General features: G+C 43.7%; 1 protein-coding gene across 6 annotated transcripts in view; it reads left to right on the top strand.

Moving 5' to 3' along the window:
- VMP1 (vacuole membrane protein 1) overlaps positions 1-18,708 on the top strand; it is a 58,768-nt gene that overhangs the window by 22,616 nt on the left and 17,444 nt on the right. For 5 of the 6 annotated variants that reach the window (XM_065036287.1, XM_065036289.1, XM_065036288.1 and 2 more), the window contains 2 exons: positions 2,371-2,538; positions 8,009-8,140. In XM_065036287.1, coding sequence (XP_064892359.1) covers positions 2,371-2,538; positions 8,009-8,140 — 300 coding nt within the window. Of the gene's footprint in view, positions 1-2,370; positions 2,539-5,715; positions 5,887-8,008; positions 8,141-18,708 lie in introns of those variants that run through there. The other variant, XM_065036293.1, reaches the window with a different exon arrangement.

Below are 18,708 nucleotides of genomic sequence, written 5' to 3'. Positions count from 1 at the left end.
TGTCTGGCGGAGCTTGGGAACTGGGGCTTTGCGAAGGCACCGAGCTCTGCGGAAGCTTTTGGGGCCGAGCTGGAACTAAAGCAGATGTGGGTGATGTTTTGCTGGGAGCCCTTGGCTATCGGAGCAGTGGCACAGCTGGGAGGACACGGGATGGTTCTGCTTCCCTTTGGCTCGCTCCGAGCTCCAATACTCCACACTTCACCACTCCCAATGAACCGTTTATGGTTTATTTTTTATTCCAGTTAAGATGTGGCTGCTGTGGGTTCCATAACTCCAACTTTTTTCCATTATAGAATTGTTTACATTGCACTGGAAGAATTATGCCCAGTTGGCCTGGTCTTGAGGTGGCTCGGCAGTTTACAGTTCTTTGTGAAACACCTCTTTTTCCATTGGCTACTTGTAACACTTTTGCAGACATTTGGTGAGACTGGGAGAGCTCTCTTAACAGGAGGCAACGTTTGGAGACCATAAAGCCATTTCAAGGATGGCAACTCTTTTGAAAGAAGCTGCTCATGCAGCAGCCTCCAGTTGGTATTTGTCATTGCACGGTCGTCTTCACACACCCCCTGTGTGCGGTTTGGGCAGAAATGCTGGTAGTTCTGTCCCTGACACCTTGGAGGGGGTTGGTGGTCTCTATAGTAGCGACTAAATTTGTCTCTTGCTATTATAAAACTGAAGCTAACAGTGTCCCGTGGCAGCTGGCCGTAGTTACGCTGTAGTGTGGCGTCTTCCAAATTTTGTGGAACCAAAAACCGTACGTCTTGATTGGCACACCGTATCTCGCTGCCTTGGCAACAGCTTCACCCTTCCTGTCAAGGGGACGTAGGAAATGGTCACTTACAACTCAAGTACGTGGGGATTTCCTCTATGCAAATTGGCCCTTCAAGATAATTTTATTGCAAATTTCTGCAGGTGAAAACCATGATTTAAGGAAGATGGCTTGGGAGACCTTGTGTGTCCCAGGGTGCTGTCAGACTGGGGACGGCGACGCAGGGATGGAATTAAGTTCCTCACTTTCAGAGTACAGTGGACAAAGAGGTTCCCGGGTTTGCCATAAATGTACTTTACAGTTTTAGGGAAGTTTCAACTCTCTCTTCACATCTGTCGTCTGAGTAAAATACACGTACATTATTTCTTGAGATGTGAAGGTGCTGGGGAGAGGGATGATCTTGCTGCAAGTACCAAACAGTTGTCCGTTGCCATTGGGGCCTGTAGAGACGTCGATAGTACGAGTTATTAGTCACTTGTTCATTCATCCGTTCCTTGTTCTACTTTCCACATCAAAATCTCTCTCGTGTATCAACTTCTGGATCTCTTCTGTTTCAGTTTTACTTCAATGAACCTTTTTTCCGAAGAGAGACTGTGCCTCATTTATCTCCTCAAGAGGCTCTATCTGTGTATTCATTTAATCCAAAGTATGCCGAAGCGCTTTGAATTAGTCTTCTGCAAAGCAACAAGGAATATATAAAATAATTTCCTTGCTATCAGAGCAGCTTGTCTTACACCAATTGCACGCCAGAAGATTTTTACTGTGAGTTGTTTACATATAGCAACAGTAGTCACAGCTGTCACACAGAAAAATAGAACTGATTTCTTTTTTAATGCTCTTAATTCACCGCCTTTAAAAAATTACATTATCAATGCAATTGCTTAGGTCTAGTGCTCCGGTCTCATCAGGGGGACTGGAAATGTTGATGTGAGTGAACCCGACTAAAATCTTCTTCCCAGCCAGTGTGAAAAAAGCATGGAGCTTCACGTCTTGTGTGAGAGCTGGAATGTCACCCTTTAATGTGGAAATGAAACCCGCAGATGCTCTGGGTCCCGAGTCCTGCATTTCAAAGGGCTTTGGAAGCCTTGGGCAGGGAAGGGCCCTGCTGGGCTCTGCCGGCTTCCCCTCCTTATTGTCCTTAAATGAAGCTTCAGTATCAGGCTCCCTTATTTGTCTGACAAAACATGACTCATTTAAAGGAAAAAAATAGAATGAAATTGTTGACAGCATGTTTTCCAATATGGCATCAAAACCTATCAATAAATAGCAGAAGTTAAGCTTTGTGTAATTTGTTCCGCACGTAAAGTAAACTTTAAAATTTATTTAAATCTGTGACTTCTATGAAAAGACCGTAGTTTTACTCAGTACTTTTTTCCCCCTCCCTCCCTGACCAGTGTTTCCCTGACCTTTTGCTAAGTGATTTATTTTTTAGCTCCAATGTTTAGTGTTCAGGCCATCGACCGTTTGAACCACTCCTGACTTCTTTTGTATAAAAATAATGGCAATTCTTTCAGGTTTTTGAGTATGTAGCAGTTGAATTTTTAACTTTTATTATAATGAAAATAAAATGCGTTTGAAATTGTGTTGTTTTTTTTTTTCAGGGTCCACACATAGCATCCGTTACTCTTGCTGCTTATGAATGTAACTCAGTGAATTTTCCGGAGCCTCCTTACCCCGATCAGATTATCTGCCCTGATGAGGAGCCGGCTGGAGGATCCATCTCACTCTGGGCCATCATCTCCAAAGTGCGGCTGGAGGCCTGCATGTGGGTAAGCTCTTAGAAACCTTCCGCAGTTCTAATTGATTTCTCTGTTCAGCAGTACATAACAGTTCCTGAATTAGCAAAACGACGATGGTTTACACGGCCAACGCCAGCAGGTATATCTGCAATATGTATAGTTGCTTTCCTGGTGAACTTTCTCTGTACTAGCCCTGGTTAATTTTAATCTCAGAATCACAGAATGTCAGGGATTGGAAGGGACCTCCAAAGCTCATCCAGTGCAATCCCCCCATGGAGCAGGAACACCCAGATGAGGTTACACAGGAAGGTGTCCAGGCGGGTTGGAATGTCTGCACAGAAGGAGACTCCACAACCCCCCTGGGCAGCCTGGGCCAGGCTCTGCCACCCTCAATGAGAAGAAGTTTCTTATCAAATTTAACTAGAACCTCTTGTGTTCCAGTTTGCACCCATTACCCCTTGTCCTATCATTGGTTGTCACCGAGAAGAGCCTGGCTCCATCCTCCTGACACTCACCCTTTATGTATCTGTAAACATGAATGAGGTCACCCCTCAGTCTCCTCTTGTCCAGCTCCAGAGCCCCAGCTCCCTCAGCCTTTCCTCACACGGGAGATGCTCCACTCCCTTCAGCATCTTTGTTGCCCTGCGCTGGACTCTCTCCAGCAGTTCCCTGTCCTGCTGGAACTGAGGGGCCACAGCTGGACACAATATTCCAGGTGTGGTCTCCCCAGGGCAGAGCAGAGGGGCAGGAGAACCTCTCTTTAAAAGAGAAGAAAAAGGATATTATACTGGGCTCTCTTGTATGAGCTGCAGCACTGCTTTTCTAAATGCTGGCAGAAAGCGCTCGCGTGCTTCAAAGCCGTTGATGTAAAAGGTAAGTTTCAGCAAGTGTATCTGTGTCCCAAATGATCTGGCAGCTGTCAGGTCTTACCCTGCGTGTCATTAAGCACTGAATAATTTCCAAAATGTTGAGCCTGGAGTTGACTGAAGCTGCAGTTACTCACACAAAGAACTCGGGCCCGAATATCGTAGCTGAGCTGTTTTTCTGGGTTGCATCCATGGACTGGATTAAATAAGAGAGTGTTATATTGCACATATTTCTGTGTTTTCTTTCTGTTTCTCGGCCTGTTTCCATCATGGCAAACTTCACTTAAGCCAACCTGCTTTTCCTGTTTTAAGTGAATTGGGGTCTTAGGAAACACCGTGGTTGGAACTTCCTTTTCCCTTCTTTTCCTTCTGCGGCTTTTTATAGACGTTTGATCTTTGGAGGGTTTTGCTCAGCTATGATGTTTTTTTCATTCCGGGTAGATTATTTTGAATTGCAGTTTACACAGATGCATCTGCTGTGAGCTGCCAGCCAAATTAACCTTATTTTACTACTGACTTCCTGTTCTGACAGATGATTTAATTATTAAATTCTTGGTTGTCCCATTCAAATGTAGAGAGAGGAAATCCTGAAAATACACGGTATCTGATGTCTGTCCTTGTATTACTTTTAATGATATAAAAAGATACATTAAGGCAGCTTTGCTCACTACAACTTTAAGTTTTCAGCAGCTGTGTTTCCTACAAAAACTCCAGCTGGGTTGCGCATGTTACAGACTGAGTCGTGTGGAGCAGTACCCAGAGTCAAGATAATACAGGGAAAGTGGACTTACAGCCCTCTCAAGATGCAAAGTACATCTTAAATTTCACTCTCTTTAATAAGAAGAGAGTATTGCCTGAATGCTCGATGAGTAGCTAAACATACAAGTACATATAAGACCATAAATATAAAATATCTTTTAATTTTCTTCCTCGTCCCCCCCCCCGTCAAGTTTGTTTAATGGAGACTAGCGTAATAAAAATGGCATTTGCAGCTACGTTTCTAGGGTTGCAAAATAGAAGTGTAGCTCAGGGTAAACATCTATTGCTTAATCTCCAGCATGTCAAATAACTACGATGAGAATTAAGTCGTTTAGAAATGAGTTAATAGAGTTACAAGCCCTGAAAACTTGTGTCCTCCTGAGCAGCCGGGAGGGAGAACAAGTTCGGTCTCCGCCGTGTTTCTCGGTTCAGGCCGGGGAAAGGACAAGGGCACAGGACCAAGAGAGACTGTTTCTATTCCTCTTTTTTCCCCCGTTTTGTTTCTTCTCGCTCCCCCGTTCCCCATCATCCACCTTCTCGCTGAGCTCTGGCTCCACCGGCGGTTCCCCCGGGAGCATCCTCTGGCTACCAGCGGCTCTAGTGTAACGTTATGCTTTCTTGGAATGTTTCATGAGTGCATAAACATTGCCTGCTAATTTCCTGTAAGCCAAATCAAGTTGGCAATTGTTGCTGCTTCTTCCAGTATGTTTCTTTTGTCGAAATTCCAGTTCATTTTTTTTTTTTTTAATGGAAGTTGTTGAAGAAACTTATTCTCGATTGTGTCACACTTAAACCAAATGTCCGTCTTAACAGGAGAGTAGCGGGGACTTCTAGAAAGTGAGCAGGCTGATTTTGGCAAATCAAAACCGTATTAAAAACAAGCAAACAATTAATTTTCTGCTTTTAAACTGAAGTAAAGAATATTAAGTTTAATTCCTAAACTGGGTACAATTGGATAAGCTCATAAAATGCCCCCCCCCGCTTTTTTATTTTTCAATGGAATCAGCAACTTCTAATTGGATGTAAAATCTGAACTTACCAAGATGAACCCTGGCTAGATGCAAAAGAAAAGGGATTACCGGCTGTATACACAGAATGGACTGGGTTGGAAAAGACCTCAGAGATCATCCAGTCCAACCCTTGGTCCAACTCCAGTCCGTTGACTAGATCATGGCACTAAGTGCCATGTCCAAGCTCAGTTTAAAACCCTCCAGGGATGGTGAGTCCAGCACCTCCCTGGGCAGCCATTCCAATGCCTGATCACTCTCTCTGCAAAGAATTGCTTTCTAATATCCAGACTAAATTTCCCTTGGCAGAGTTGAAGCCCATGGCCCCTTGTCCTATTGCTGATGCCTGGGAGAAGAGCCCAATCCCCACCTGGCTAGAACTGCCCTTCAGGGAGTTATCTCCAACACGTGTGCTCCTAAGGCAGCACACACAGCACTGCGAGGAGTAGGTACCATAGCACCAACAGTCTATTTCCTTTAGGCTTGTAAAGTGAAATCGTGTCGAAAGGCTCCAAAGTGAGATCCGGCCACTCTCCGTGAGGGGAGGGAGGGAGGCAGGAGGGTGGCAGCAATATAAGTTTTCTCGTGAAATGCTGAAAGCAGGACAGTCCCAGCGGGGCCTTTGCAGACCTCTGGCTATAAAGCTGCCCAGACTAAGTATCCCGCAAGGGCTGAGTGTGGAGATTTATCTGGATTTGATTGTGATCACAAAAACACCAGCGGCTCTTCCAGCCAACTTAAACCAGGTACAGGTTTTTTTTTTTTCCCAGAGATTAAAATCATTACTAGTCCCCTGCATGTCAGTGATAGCCGTTTTTTGCTGATAATGAGCGTTACGAGGATTAAATATCACTGTATCTAAGGAATTATTAGGTGAAATGAAAATGATGCTTTTTTCAATCGCTATAAAAATTGGCTCCACCAGTCCTGGCCTGCAGAAGGACTCGGAAACAATCTGGTAGGTGTATGCCAGTTTTCACAGCCTTCTGTCCCGCGGGGACGAGGAATTCAATAGTGCCCTACATTTGTAATGTGCTGCAGCCCTTTTTTTAATTGTTTTTTACAAGAAATAAGGGGAAAGAATAAAACTGTTTAATTGCTCAGGATTAGCAGAACAGGCGGCCTGTGTCCTGACCGGGATCAAAACGCTTTAAAGACTCTTTCTAGTGGAGTCGTTTTGCACTTTCCTTTTCTAAATGTGTGTAAAAGAATTTAGATCAGCATTTGCCTTTCCAAGTTGCTGTTAGTCCAAGGAATCTCCATGTAAAACTGGCATTTGGAGTTAAATGGTGAAAACGGACAGCTAATGTTACAAAAAAGCAGTTAAATAGTTACTGCTTTGGATCCCTTAATTGCTGCTGCTTTTTTTTAAGTGCACTTAACGAACCCATCTGTAGCAGACATGAAATCATATGATTTTTGTTGCACTTCTGAAATGTTTTGTAATAAAGAGCATGTGACTTATCCAATTTAAAGCAAGTTCATGTCCAGTACATGCATGTGAACCTCTTCCTCAGTTAACGAAACGAAGCCAAAGCAAATTGGCAGAGCCCGGAGCAGCAATGTGACTTTTTGTTCTTGCATCACCCTGAGAACATAACCTCAAGTTAATTTTTCTGAAGCATTGTTGCTACTGTTTTCAGGCTTATCTTCCCCTGTGCCAGAAATAGGCAGATTAATGAAGTTCAGCTTGTTGCACTCGTTTAAATTTTTCTTCTGTGGAAAACAAGGGCATAAACAGATGAGGCCACGCACTTTATATGCTTGAACTGAGAATTTCGCAGCGGGGGTAACTGCGGAGAGCAGCGGTATTTAAAACCACAACCTGTTGATTTGGAATATCCACAGCAGCTGGCGTTCTCCCTTGAATTCTTCCTCACTTGCAGCAGCATATAGAGCAGGAACAAAGGCAATTGGAAAGCTTTCACCTTGCTTCAAAGGGATAGAAAAGCATTTGGTACAACTGACCCTAGGAGAGAAAAGCCAGCTGCGTGTAGCCGAGTTTTTAGCACTTTTCCAGTGCGGTGCCCGACTATTGTGCTGTTACCTGTCCTATATTTAAACCATCCTGAGTTTAATCCAAGTTCCTGTTTCATTAGCCTCTGTTTATCCATATGTTCAATCTTAGACGCCTCTCTTTTATTTTCTTCTTTTTCTTTCCTTGGTTAAGCTAACGTTGCATTTACCCACAGACTGAAGTGAGTCACTTGATGTCCTGAGAAAACAAAGATAATTTTCCTGTGGTGAGAAGGGAACTGTGCTTTCATCTCAGCTTCTCTTGGCTTTCTTTATTCCATCTAAAGGAGAGACAGAACTCGAGATCACCCTTGATTTCCTTGCTCATAGCTGTTGTAAAACTCGAGCCTGTTTTCTAATAAACACTTGCACAAAGTCTCATGACTGGACAAGTAAAACTACATGACGGCACCGGGGAGGAGTTCCCGGGTTATTTTGAGGGCCGTGCGGGGCAAAGGGCCGTCACGTGTTGGTAGATGTCGGGGGTGCTGAGTCAGGACAAGCGGCCACCCCGGCGCACCGGGAGCTCCGCGCAGCCCCAGAGCTCCACACGTCGCGTCCTTTTGGTGACAAGCTGACCTGAGTGACAAGCCACTGACCTGCAGATTGATAGTCCCGTGCTGAGAGAAGCTGAATTTGCTGGATGAGGGAAGGGGGGGGAAGCGGAGTTTCAAAGCAACAGCTTTATGTTTGAAATTGGGAGAAATCTGAGCTGGGGGATAAAAGCAAACTTCTCCAGGCAGTTTGTCTCATCACTTGTAATAATTTGAAGTGTCCGTGGGACTGCGGGTATCACATGTTTCCTATTTAAGAATAAACACGAAAAATAAGTCAGAATTATTCTTTTCCCAGGGTGCTGGCACAGCCATTGGAGAGCTGCCCCCGTATTTCATGGCACGGGCGGCCCGGCTCTCTGGTGCTGAACCTGATGATGAAGAGTACCAGGAATTCGAGGAGATGCTGGAACACGCGGAGACTGCACAAGTAAGAACAGTGCAAAACAACACAATTAATAAAACCCAGAACAACTCGATGGAGTAAATAACCATTCCGATGAAATGGGAATGGGCCAAGAAGCAGTTGGTGTGAGTTCACAAGGGACTTCCCAGGGGTGGAAAAAGATCCTCCAGTGGGTAGAGAAACCTCTGGCGCTGGGAGGACAAGAACGCAGCTTGTCGAGCACGTACCATAGCGCAGCCAAAGAATTTGCTGCAAATACTGCAGTTACTTAGGCTTGCAAGGGCAGCACAATCAAGGTAGGGAGAAAATGGGCTCACAAAGTGGTGACAGAGCAGGGGCTGTTCCACGGTCACGGTTGTTACAGCTGCATTTAAAGCAGATGATTTTCAGTCAGCTCATCCCCTTCAGGTGACATTTGCCTGTGTGTCACTCGCACCCCGGGGGCGGCGCGTTACCCATTCATCAGCCCGGGGAAACATATTTTTCCTGATGTAAAAATGCAGCCAAACTGCTCTGAATCCCTTTTTGTTGCTCTTGCAGTTTCTTTTCTTGATGGATTAAATGCTGCGTGTATTGCAGCATAGTTACAACTGATGCTGTACATCAGTCAGATATTATTGTAGATAATTTTTCACTCAGGTCAGGAGTTTGCATCCTGTTCTCAAGTTATTGATAGTGTTTTAGCATAAATGAAACATTCATTTTTCCTCAAACTACTCACCACTGAATTTCTCTTCTGGTTTTTTCCCTTCTTATCCTGTTTTGTCTGCCATTAAGTTTGAAACGGGTCATGAGACTGCTATTAAAAAACCAGCAGATGCTATTTACCATGAACTGCTCTCTTTAAACTGTTCCACCAGGGTATTTTCTTCATATAAATATATACTTTACTTTTTTTCCTCCTTCGCTTCAAAAAATAGATGAAGCTCTTCCATGAAAGACAGTGGTTTTTCTGGAAATACTGAGTGCAATCTAGTAATTTTAACATTAAACCGTGTGTTTTCTTAGAGCCTCCCCTTACTAGAAAGTTCCAAAGGGTTTTTCTGCTATTGCAAATAGTAAATTCTTCTATTTCTTTAAAGATGCAGCGAGGGGGAAAAAAATCTGCTTTGTTCTTTGTCATCAGTCCTTTCTTTGCAAAATCAGTCCCCAACTGTATCAAACACCAAGTTGTGGTAAAAAAGAAGCCAGCTGCAAACACGACTGGAGAGCTGAAACGCTCTCTGTGTCTATTGAAACGCGCCCAGCGAGTTCTGTGCGTGTACAGTTGTGGGAGCAGCCAGAGCTGGTTTCCAGAACGCACAGTAAGATTCTTGGGAAGAAAACTTTTGCTAGAGAGCGTTTTGTTAGGACAGGCCAAAATATAGCGAGCCGTATGCACTGCCCTCAGTGAGCGGACGGCCTCGTGTAATTCATTAAGAAAAACGAGGGTGTTATTTACCAGTACTTTTCTTGGCAATTGGATTTGGACTGAAGCGTGTTGTTTTGCGGATGGATGGCCAGGAAAAAGAAATTCTTTTAAAACTCCACTTGTGGTTTGGTTTCTATAAAACTCTTTTAACATGAGGCTTTGACAATCCGATTAAATTGTGTTGCGCTCATAAAACTGACAGTTCAGTTTTTTCCATTTGCTAATACGACTTCCTTTTTGCTTTTGGCTTCGGTCGTGTTTTTGCTCGATGTCTGTGGGAGACAGGCCTGCCTGTTCCTATGACCTTGAGTAAATCCCGATCTTCAGCATAGTTTATCGCTATTTGTCCTGTAATTGCTATTCACGAGCAGTTAAGATGTCTATTTTTAAGCGGCTCAATAGCAATTTTTGTTACCTCCATCAGCTTCTCCCACTCACCAAAGCCGTGTTCAGAGAACACGGGGGATGTGACAAGTGTCGTATGCCTTGGAGACTACTACAAATGCTTGACGTTAAGTGACAGGAGCCTTCTTTCTGTATAAAGGTCTCGCTTCACCCTGCCTTTTGGAAAGGCCTGAAAATGGGTGTGTTGGATTTGGAAGAACAGCTTCCCCCTCCCGTTCTGGCATACGAGGCAAAGCCGAATGCCGCGACGTTGTTGCCTGCGTGTGTTTCCTTTAGAAAGCTCGTCGCTGCCGTTTCTCAAAAACAATGGTGATTTTGAGAAACAGATGAGGAGCTCCTATGGTGAGAATAGACCACGAGTGTAACATCCAGCCTAAAGGATCCATGAGGGGAAACGCGCTGCTAGCTTGGCGCTTTAAAAGAAAAACAATTTAAAAGGGCCTAAAAGGATTAACCAGCGTAAAGGTTTAGCGCCCCATTCAAAGTTACATGGAGTAAAATACTATTTAAAGAGTCATAAATCTCAGATCTAAGTGACCTGTCTCCTTGAGCTCGGTTTTGAGAGAACTCATGAGCCTGCAGACGATGCCTAAGCCTGCCTCGTACTTTCCGTGAGCAATTCTGCTGAAAAAGCCCCTCGTTTTAAAGGAACACCCACTTCTTCTTTCAGTACGTGCACACCAGTTGGTCTCAGTTACATAAAGGGAGCGTCAGAGCTTCTCTTGCCTCGTGGCTGCTCTTGTTCAGATGGAGTGACTTTGCCCCGGAGAAGGAGTGTGGTTTACAAACCAGGCTCTTTATTTCTCAGAGCTCCACACAATGCAGAGCCCAGCATGCTAGAGCCACACAGCAACGCCATCTGCTTTCTTAACACATGAGTATTTTAAAACTGCGAACGTTTGACACGGTATCTCAGTTGCTGTTCACTCTCTTCCAGTCGAATTCCAGAGCAGAGGAGGTTTTTATCAGACCTTTTTGCCATGGGCAGCATCTCCAGCGCCGCCGCTCAAACCAACCTCTCAATTAGGGGAAGCGAATCCACCGCTTAGTGCTGGGGCAGCACTTTGGTAATAACACAGTGCAGCGGAGCTGGGTACAGTTTCATGTCTACAAACACGTGTGCAGGGACTCTTGTGCCAGTTAATGGTTGCTGGTTGGTTAGCATTCTCATCTTTTCGCTGTCGTGCTGAAACAGTTAAAGCTGACGGAGGTTTCTGGTGAAAATGAAGCTTCTAATTGCCAGTTTCCCTCAAGGTACTTAGTGCGTAATGCGTGGGCCCTTGCTGTATCATGGTACTCCTCGCTAAGAGGAGAAAGTCCTGATATCTGTGCTGTATATCTAATCCTTAATGACTCGAAGTGTTTGGATTCATTAAGTGGCATATTTTTAAGAACTAATGATTTACACATCAGGCTTTGCTTCTGTGCAGCGCTGCTGCAGCCAACTTTCCATGTAAAAATATTTCCTAGTTGCCTATGTTACTATCAGCCACCACTGTTTGTTTACTGTCCAAACCGTGTCCTGGCTCTGAAAGAACCCAAACTTGGAAAGGGTTAACTCGGTCGCAGAGCTGCGATGCAGCCGGGCCCTTTGCAGATGCCCCAGTGCCATCTGCACACTGGCTGTCAGCTGTTGCTGGGCCCTGGTTTTGCCTCCACTGAACCTTTACTGGTTGTGGTTTGTCTGGCCATCACATGACTTCTCTGAAAATTCCCCCTCCCCTCCATTTCCAGTAAACTGTTTGAACAGGAGTGACTCAGACTGAAACCAGCTTCCCTGTAACCACAGGGCTTGTTAAAGAATTTGTCAACGTGGACTCGAGAGGCTTTGTATTAAACTGAGCTGCCACTGCTTCGGTTTGCATTGCGTCAGGAGTTCCACCGGACAACTTCCTGCTCGGAGAGTCGGCTCCTTGTCTGCAAGGAGTTAAACTGATGAACTTTTGCGATAGTGACGGTTAGATGCATGTTAAACCCATCTTTCCAGCCTTTCCGAAAGGTTTGGATTGCTTTTCCACATCTCCATGTGGGGTTTCTCTTTGCGGGAGCAGAACAAAGTACGTTACCACACCCAGGCACGGTTACTGGGAGAACCCAGCGCTGTGTTCTGACACGACACTGTGACTTCATTCAAATGGAATTATTAGATTCAACTAACAAGCAGAATGTTACTTAATTAACAGTGTAGAACAAGATGGCCAAATTAAAACTGGATCTCTCCCGTGATTAAGCGAACAGCTAGCATCTGATAAGTCCCTGCTTGAAAAGGATTCGCTGCCTGCTGGCTTGTTTAATCAAAAGGTTTAAGAGGTATTTGGTACAAGAAAAAAGAAGTTAAAGCAGACCGCAGGCAGGTTTTTCTAAAGCACTTATCAAAAATGGAAGTGGTAGAGACACATACAATAACTGGAAAACCTTAACTTCTTTTTTTTTTGCTTTCCCAGAAATAACTTGTTTAAACCCAACGTCAAATTCCATTCAGAATTGCTCTTGCTCAGGCTTCCAGTCACCCCCTTTCCTCATCAGCTTCCTCTCTTTATTAATTGTGCTGTACAAGGAGATGGCTGGTGCTGGGTGGCCACCAGGAGGCTGGTCCTCACCCTCTGCATTCCCAAAGCTGGATGCCTGCATTTGTTAATATATGTGGGAGATGTATCTTGCCTCTTATCTTGACCCATAATTAAATGGAAATTCAGAACTAATCAAACCCTGCCGCTTCACTTTAGAAATTTCCTGTGAATTCTGCAGCTTGAGAGTGAGATGGCAAACTGATAGTAAACTAGTAGTAAAAATGTGATTTCTTATTTTCTTTTTCACAAACAATATAACTAGCAGTGAATATACTCAGTAACGCTTTAAATTGTTCTCCAAAATTACCAAGTTGAAATAAGCTTTGGAATGAGTCAATGAAAGCTTTAAATAAGAGAACTGGTTATAGAGACCTTCCTGAGAAAAGCGGCAGCGAAGAGTTAATACCGGCAGAGAGCAGACAATAGGAGCTGTGAGTAACAAACCTCCCTTGGACACTGGCAAGAGAATAGGGCAGCCTTGTGCCTGCATTGTTCTATTCATTTGCACACCTGCTTTCAGATAAGGAAAAAACAGCAACCAGCATTATGTTAGGTTTGCTCATGGTGATCTGGGGATGACTTTTTCACCTTCTTCTTTGAACGGGCACTTTGTGGTAAAGTCTGTTCCATGGAACTCGTTAAAGTTAAAGCGGCTGTCTGTCATCTTAATGTCTAAGTACATAAATCAGAAATTAACCAGCCACTGAAGAAATGTGGATTACTTTGCAATATTTTCACTCAATATTCATACATTAGATCAGAGGTATTTTTTCAGTAACAAATCTCTCACTTTTCAACAGAAATGACCCTTCTCAGAAAGTGTCACCGAGTTTACTGGAGATCTTGCAAGCTGCCTTTGCGCTGTACTTGTGGAGAAGGTGTTAGCTGAACTCCACCATAGGATTTGCGTGTCCTGCTCTGCGTGCGTCGGGGATGCCTCACACAAGTTTCTAAGGGAACAATTTGGTCCTAAATATTTGATATTTCACTCCCCAGTATTCTGAGAAAGACCAATAAATGATCAAAAGTTTGGGTCAGATAAGCCGCTTCAAAAATATTTTCTCAGGGAGAGCCTTCAGTAACGGATAGAAATTAATTATGGTATCATAATCAAGAAAATGGCTCCTTTTTTTTTTGCCTCTGCTTCCAGACACTGTTTAAATATCTGTGTTATACAAGAGTCTGGTATGCAGACCACTTCTCCGAGCTGTCTGGGAACCTCTGCTGCTTCCCAGGGAGAACAAGCAAGAGGTGGGTTGAGCGTCGAGCATCACCCGCCTGTGGCCGGACTCGGGAGGGAGATCAGTGTGTGCAAAAGGATTTCTCAGCTCTGTAAGAAGTCACTCGCTTTTATTCCACAAGTAATTTTCCCGCATATGGGCTTTCTTCCTTATTTCTAAGCTCTCTGAAGAGGAACAGTGTATTTTTGTCAGCGCTGGTGACTTTGGCTCTGATTTATCAGATTGAGAAGGTCAGTCTATTTGGTTATCAAAAATTGCTTCCTTTTGTGATGATGGTGGCTAAAGCAAAGCAATGATTCATCCAGCCACCATAGGCCCTTCCCTACAAAGTCTGGATCTTAATCCGGCCCAAAGTAGGCCTTAATAATTTGTAATGGATTAAAAAAGAAATGGACAACATCCTGGAATTGCTTGTCGCACCACTATAACTAGACGGGCAGACCTGTGGTCACAATAACTGATTGCTATTGTAGCTTTGGGATAAATGAGCACTCCCTGTGCAGCTGCGATGGTATTTTAAGCAGGCGGCACGTCGGTGGCGGCAATGCCAGCGTCTCCCTTCAGCTGCAGGAGCAAAGGCTGCGGAGGTCGGCGGCTGCTGTGTGGGAACCGGAGCGATAGGATGCTCTTCTGCTTCATTCTTCCCTCCGTAGGTGGCTGCCAGTATCTCATTATGGAATCACAGAAAAATTCATCTTGAAGGGGACCTGAGGCAGCTTCTAGTCCAGCACTTTGCTCAGAGCAGCGTTATCTATGAGATCAGCTCCGGTCCCTCAGGGCATCATCAGGTCTGGTCTTGAAACCATCCCAGACTGGAGGCTGCACAGCCTCTCTGGGTAATTAATCACTTCCAAGCTGGACCATCCTAACGGCCTCACTGCTTCCCTGACGCCAAACTGACAACTCTTTGCCACGACATAGATTGCAGTATCTGCTACGAGATGTGAATATACAAGTAGTTCTTCAGCCAGCAAAGAAATAATAAATTTTATTTGGCATGCCACTATAAAATTGCAAAGTGCCAAAGGAGACACGTTGCTTTGTGCTGCTGCACAGACCCGGCTGGAGGTGCAGGGGATGTGGTTACAAGGGCCACTGCTCTCTGTAGGACAGATCTGATAAGGCTGAAAGGACGTGCTCCTTCCTCTTCCTTCAGACTGCTTCCTTTAATTGTCTTGTTCTTGACAAGATGACTTTATTCGTGCAGTGCGGAGCAAAAGGACTTTTTATGTAGATGTCTGAGATCTTCAGGCCTGGTTGTGGAAAACACTGGCAGTAAGTTTGAGGTGCCTACTGCCTTGGTGAGGTGTGCAATAGGTGTTCATTCCGGTGTGTCCTTCCAAACATGAGCATGGTGCTGAATCGTGACAGTCTAAACTCTTGAAATTAAAGCTCCTGAGGTGGTTTAGGGGAGGGGGAGAAGAGAGGGAAATTAAATGTTCTTACCAAGGTACAGTTGGTTAATGAAGAAAATACCTAGAAGTTCCTAATGTGAAGTGTGTTTAATGCAGAGATGGTTGACTGCAGTGGAACCGTTACTTGGGCTTCTTACTTTCACACTTTTACTCCAAGACAGGTAAAATTAAATGACCGGGGAAAGCAAAGCTTGCTGTTGGAATGAACACTTCACTCTGGTATGTTCTGTTCCCATATGGCTTGCAAAGGATTCAGCTCTGCCCACCGCTCTATCTGTGGTTTCTTACATCTTTTCTTTCTCATGGCGGTTTTAAAATCTGATTATGAAGACAACAGGTTTAACTGTATTTTCTATGGAAAATTCTTCTGGCACAAGAACTAATTGTAGTTACTCATATGTCTGAGTTTACAAAGTCCCAGAGATGAGCATCTTTCTGATTATCTTTGTGGATTGCAGCATCACCCCTTAACATGCAACCAACCTCAAGAATTTGAACACAAACAGATGTGGAAATAAATCTGTGCGTTTGACTCAACAATCTGCATTATTCGGTATTCTTGTCCTAGGAAAAGCTGGTAGAAGAATTCTTCTGTATATTTGATTTCTTGTTGACTTGGGATTCGTACGTAGTATGTCCTGTGTGCTCATCCTTGCCTACAAATATTCTGAAGAATCGTTTGAAACCTTCCTGGCGCTAAGTCCTCAGATCTCTAGCACAGCCTGTTTAGTGAGTTTTGTAGGAACTGCACTCTTGTCTTCCACAGTTCTTCGGTGAAGCCTGTGAAGTCGAGGGCCCTGGTTCAGTCTTCTTCATATTGTACTTTCTAAAGCTGTGCTTTCATTTTCAACACAGATGTGTTTTTCTCTTTTAACTTTCCCATATGATCACCCCATTCCTTTTCCTGAATTTAATGTCTCGGAGAACCCAGACTTCTTGTGAAGTGAAATTTATTTCCTTCCCAAGCTTAGAATCTGAGCCAGCCCTCTTAAACTGGAATGTCTGTCCTGTGCCTGTCGTATGTAAATACCTTTCTTTATCGAACTGGGGTGCTCGCTGAGATCTGCCACCTTCCCTTAGGAATCCCTCAGGAATCCTTGCAAACCTGGTGTAACTTTGTCTTTTGACTGCCCCATTTCCAGGACAGGGCTTTTCTTTCCCAGAGTTTTGAGTGATAAGTGAGTTTAAACCTTATCTCTCTGCAGGCATCAAGACTGAAATAGCCCCTTTTAGTTTGCCCCTTATTTGCATTAAGCTGGAAGTATTTATGAGAAAGCTGGAGCAGAGATCCAGGGCCACAGCCCTTTCCATACGTGTTTAGAGGAACCACTGTCAGAATATTCCTGCTTGCAACTTACGGGAACCTTACTCATGAGATCTGTTACCTTTGATGTCTTGCAGGAGAGGTAGGAAACAGTTTGGTCACTGAGTAATGATGTATTTGTAGTGACAAGCAGTGATTTCTGTTCTCCTCATCTCAACTCCATTTACTGCGTTGATCATTAAACGTCGTTGCTGATCGGTTGCTTTCTCAGCGTGGATGGATGTTGTAACCTCTCAGCCCATAGGTAGCTGTCTGGCTTCTTTAAAACTGCTCCTCTGCAGTTAATACGTTATTTCAATGAGTTAATAATTCTTCCCGGTCCTCTGAAATTCTAGAATTCATTGCCTAACCACAAATGGTCATTCTCCCATAAGTCGTGTTTGATTCCATTGTGTTGTAATAGAAAGCCAGAAGAAACAAAATATTGTGCAGCTCATTTTTAACATAACTCAGATTTTTACAGAAAAAGGAGCACTGTCTTTGCAGGCAGCTTTTTAAATGTTAATGGATTTATAATTTTAATAATCTGCGACGGTAGCTTCATACGTCATCTTCAAAGGCTTTTCGGGGCTTCACATCCTCGGCTCTCCGGATGATCTCTGTCCAAGACTGGCAGTGGTCAGCGCTGCTGCTTTGTGACGGGAGTCGTGGCTCGGTGCTCCTACAAACCAGTTGCAGCTTCATGGTAGTAAATAAACAGGTTACATAATTGTTATAGGCTCATCTGTGCCGCCTTTCAATAAAGTGTCTCCTGCAGGGACTATGGGATTCGATCCACCGCTGGTTGTTCAGAGCACCTTGGTAACTGTCAACTCGTTACTTGCTATGGACCCATCAATGATCTTGTAGAATAAGAAAAAAGAGGCTTTGCCATTTCAGCGTGAATAACAAATCGTGAGCATTCTGTTTTCTAAAAACAAATCAGTGTTACAGAGGGAAAAGAGTAAAAATTGATATTGTTTCTTTTTTCTTAAGCTTGTTAACTAAACCTAGTGAGACGTTCCACTCACATACAGAAGAGCACGTGCAACTTACTGATAACAGAGGGAGAAATAAGAGAGATTTAAATTATAGATGGAAACAAAATAAAACAGGGGTGGGATGAAGCCTTGTCATTAAGACAGGGTTGTCCCTTCTTCCTTTTTAATAGGGATAAACGATCGATGTTAAATTACACCCAAAGATGTACCATCACGTGTATTTAAAGGAGGAACGGTGTGGTAAATCTGACTTAGCAGCGAAACATGTCATTGTGCTTTATTGTCCCTTTAGGTTTGGAGGCTTGGGAGGTTTTTTATTTTTGCTTTTGCAACATGTAACAATGAAACGCTGGTACCAAGAAAACGTCCCGTTTTCCTGACGGCGGCTGTGGAGCAAAGCTCCGCCAGCCCAGCCTCGTGAATCAGTGGTTCAGCCTGACCTTTTTCTGCCTCTTCTTTCCATTGCAGTTGTTGAGATCTGATGATTAACCCAATGAAGTCATGTTTAATCATTTAACCTTCGCCTGTATTGTAGCACTCACAGGAAACCCATTTCCAAACCAAAAATACGAATCATCTTTGAAAGGGACACGGGGAGCCGAAACATCCCAAAATGTTCTAGGGAGTGAATCAGATTAGCTGGGAGTCGAGTCCAGTCTAGATACCTTAATTTTGGGGGAAAATGTTTTGCCTGTAAGTAGCTGAACTTTTATGTCTTTTATTTCTTTATTTAAAGCAGTAAATTATGGAAGTTGTTTTGCTTCTATTTCAAATGCTTAAAAAAATAGAGAAAAGATTGTTCCCTGTGCAGGCTTTTAACAGAGAAATTCTGTTGTGAAATAGGTAAGAGTTGTGAAACTGATGATTGTGTTCTCCGAGAAATGAAACAAAACTTTTAAAGTTGGGGTTTTTATTATTGCAGATGTTGCAGAGATTTGAAAAATGAAATTTAAGGAAGCGACCAAACAGTTTTTCGGAGTTTGTTTTCATGAAAGTAAATGTTGAGATTGCAAAGACGTAGCTCTGTTGCAATTCTGATGCGTGTATTACCGTGCCAGTTATTCCTAGTTGTGATTGCATTAGATCATGGACTATAGGGAAAAAAAGTCCTTAATTTATCTGTTTGGGTTTATTTGGTTTGAAAAAGAGAAATTAGAAATTTGGGGCTGAGATTTTTAGAACTCCAGCTGTGCTTTCCATGCAGTCATTTGTAACACACAATGGATGTAAAAATATCGAAGAAGCA

The sequence above is a fragment of the Columba livia genome, chromosome 20 (assembly GCF_036013475.1).
Source record: "Columba livia isolate bColLiv1 breed racing homer chromosome 20, bColLiv1.pat.W.v2, whole genome shotgun sequence".
NCBI lineage: Eukaryota > Metazoa > Chordata > Aves > Columbiformes > Columbidae > Columba > Columba livia.
Note: the sequence above shows the minus strand (reverse complement) of the source record. Positions and strands in the feature narration are given on the sequence as shown.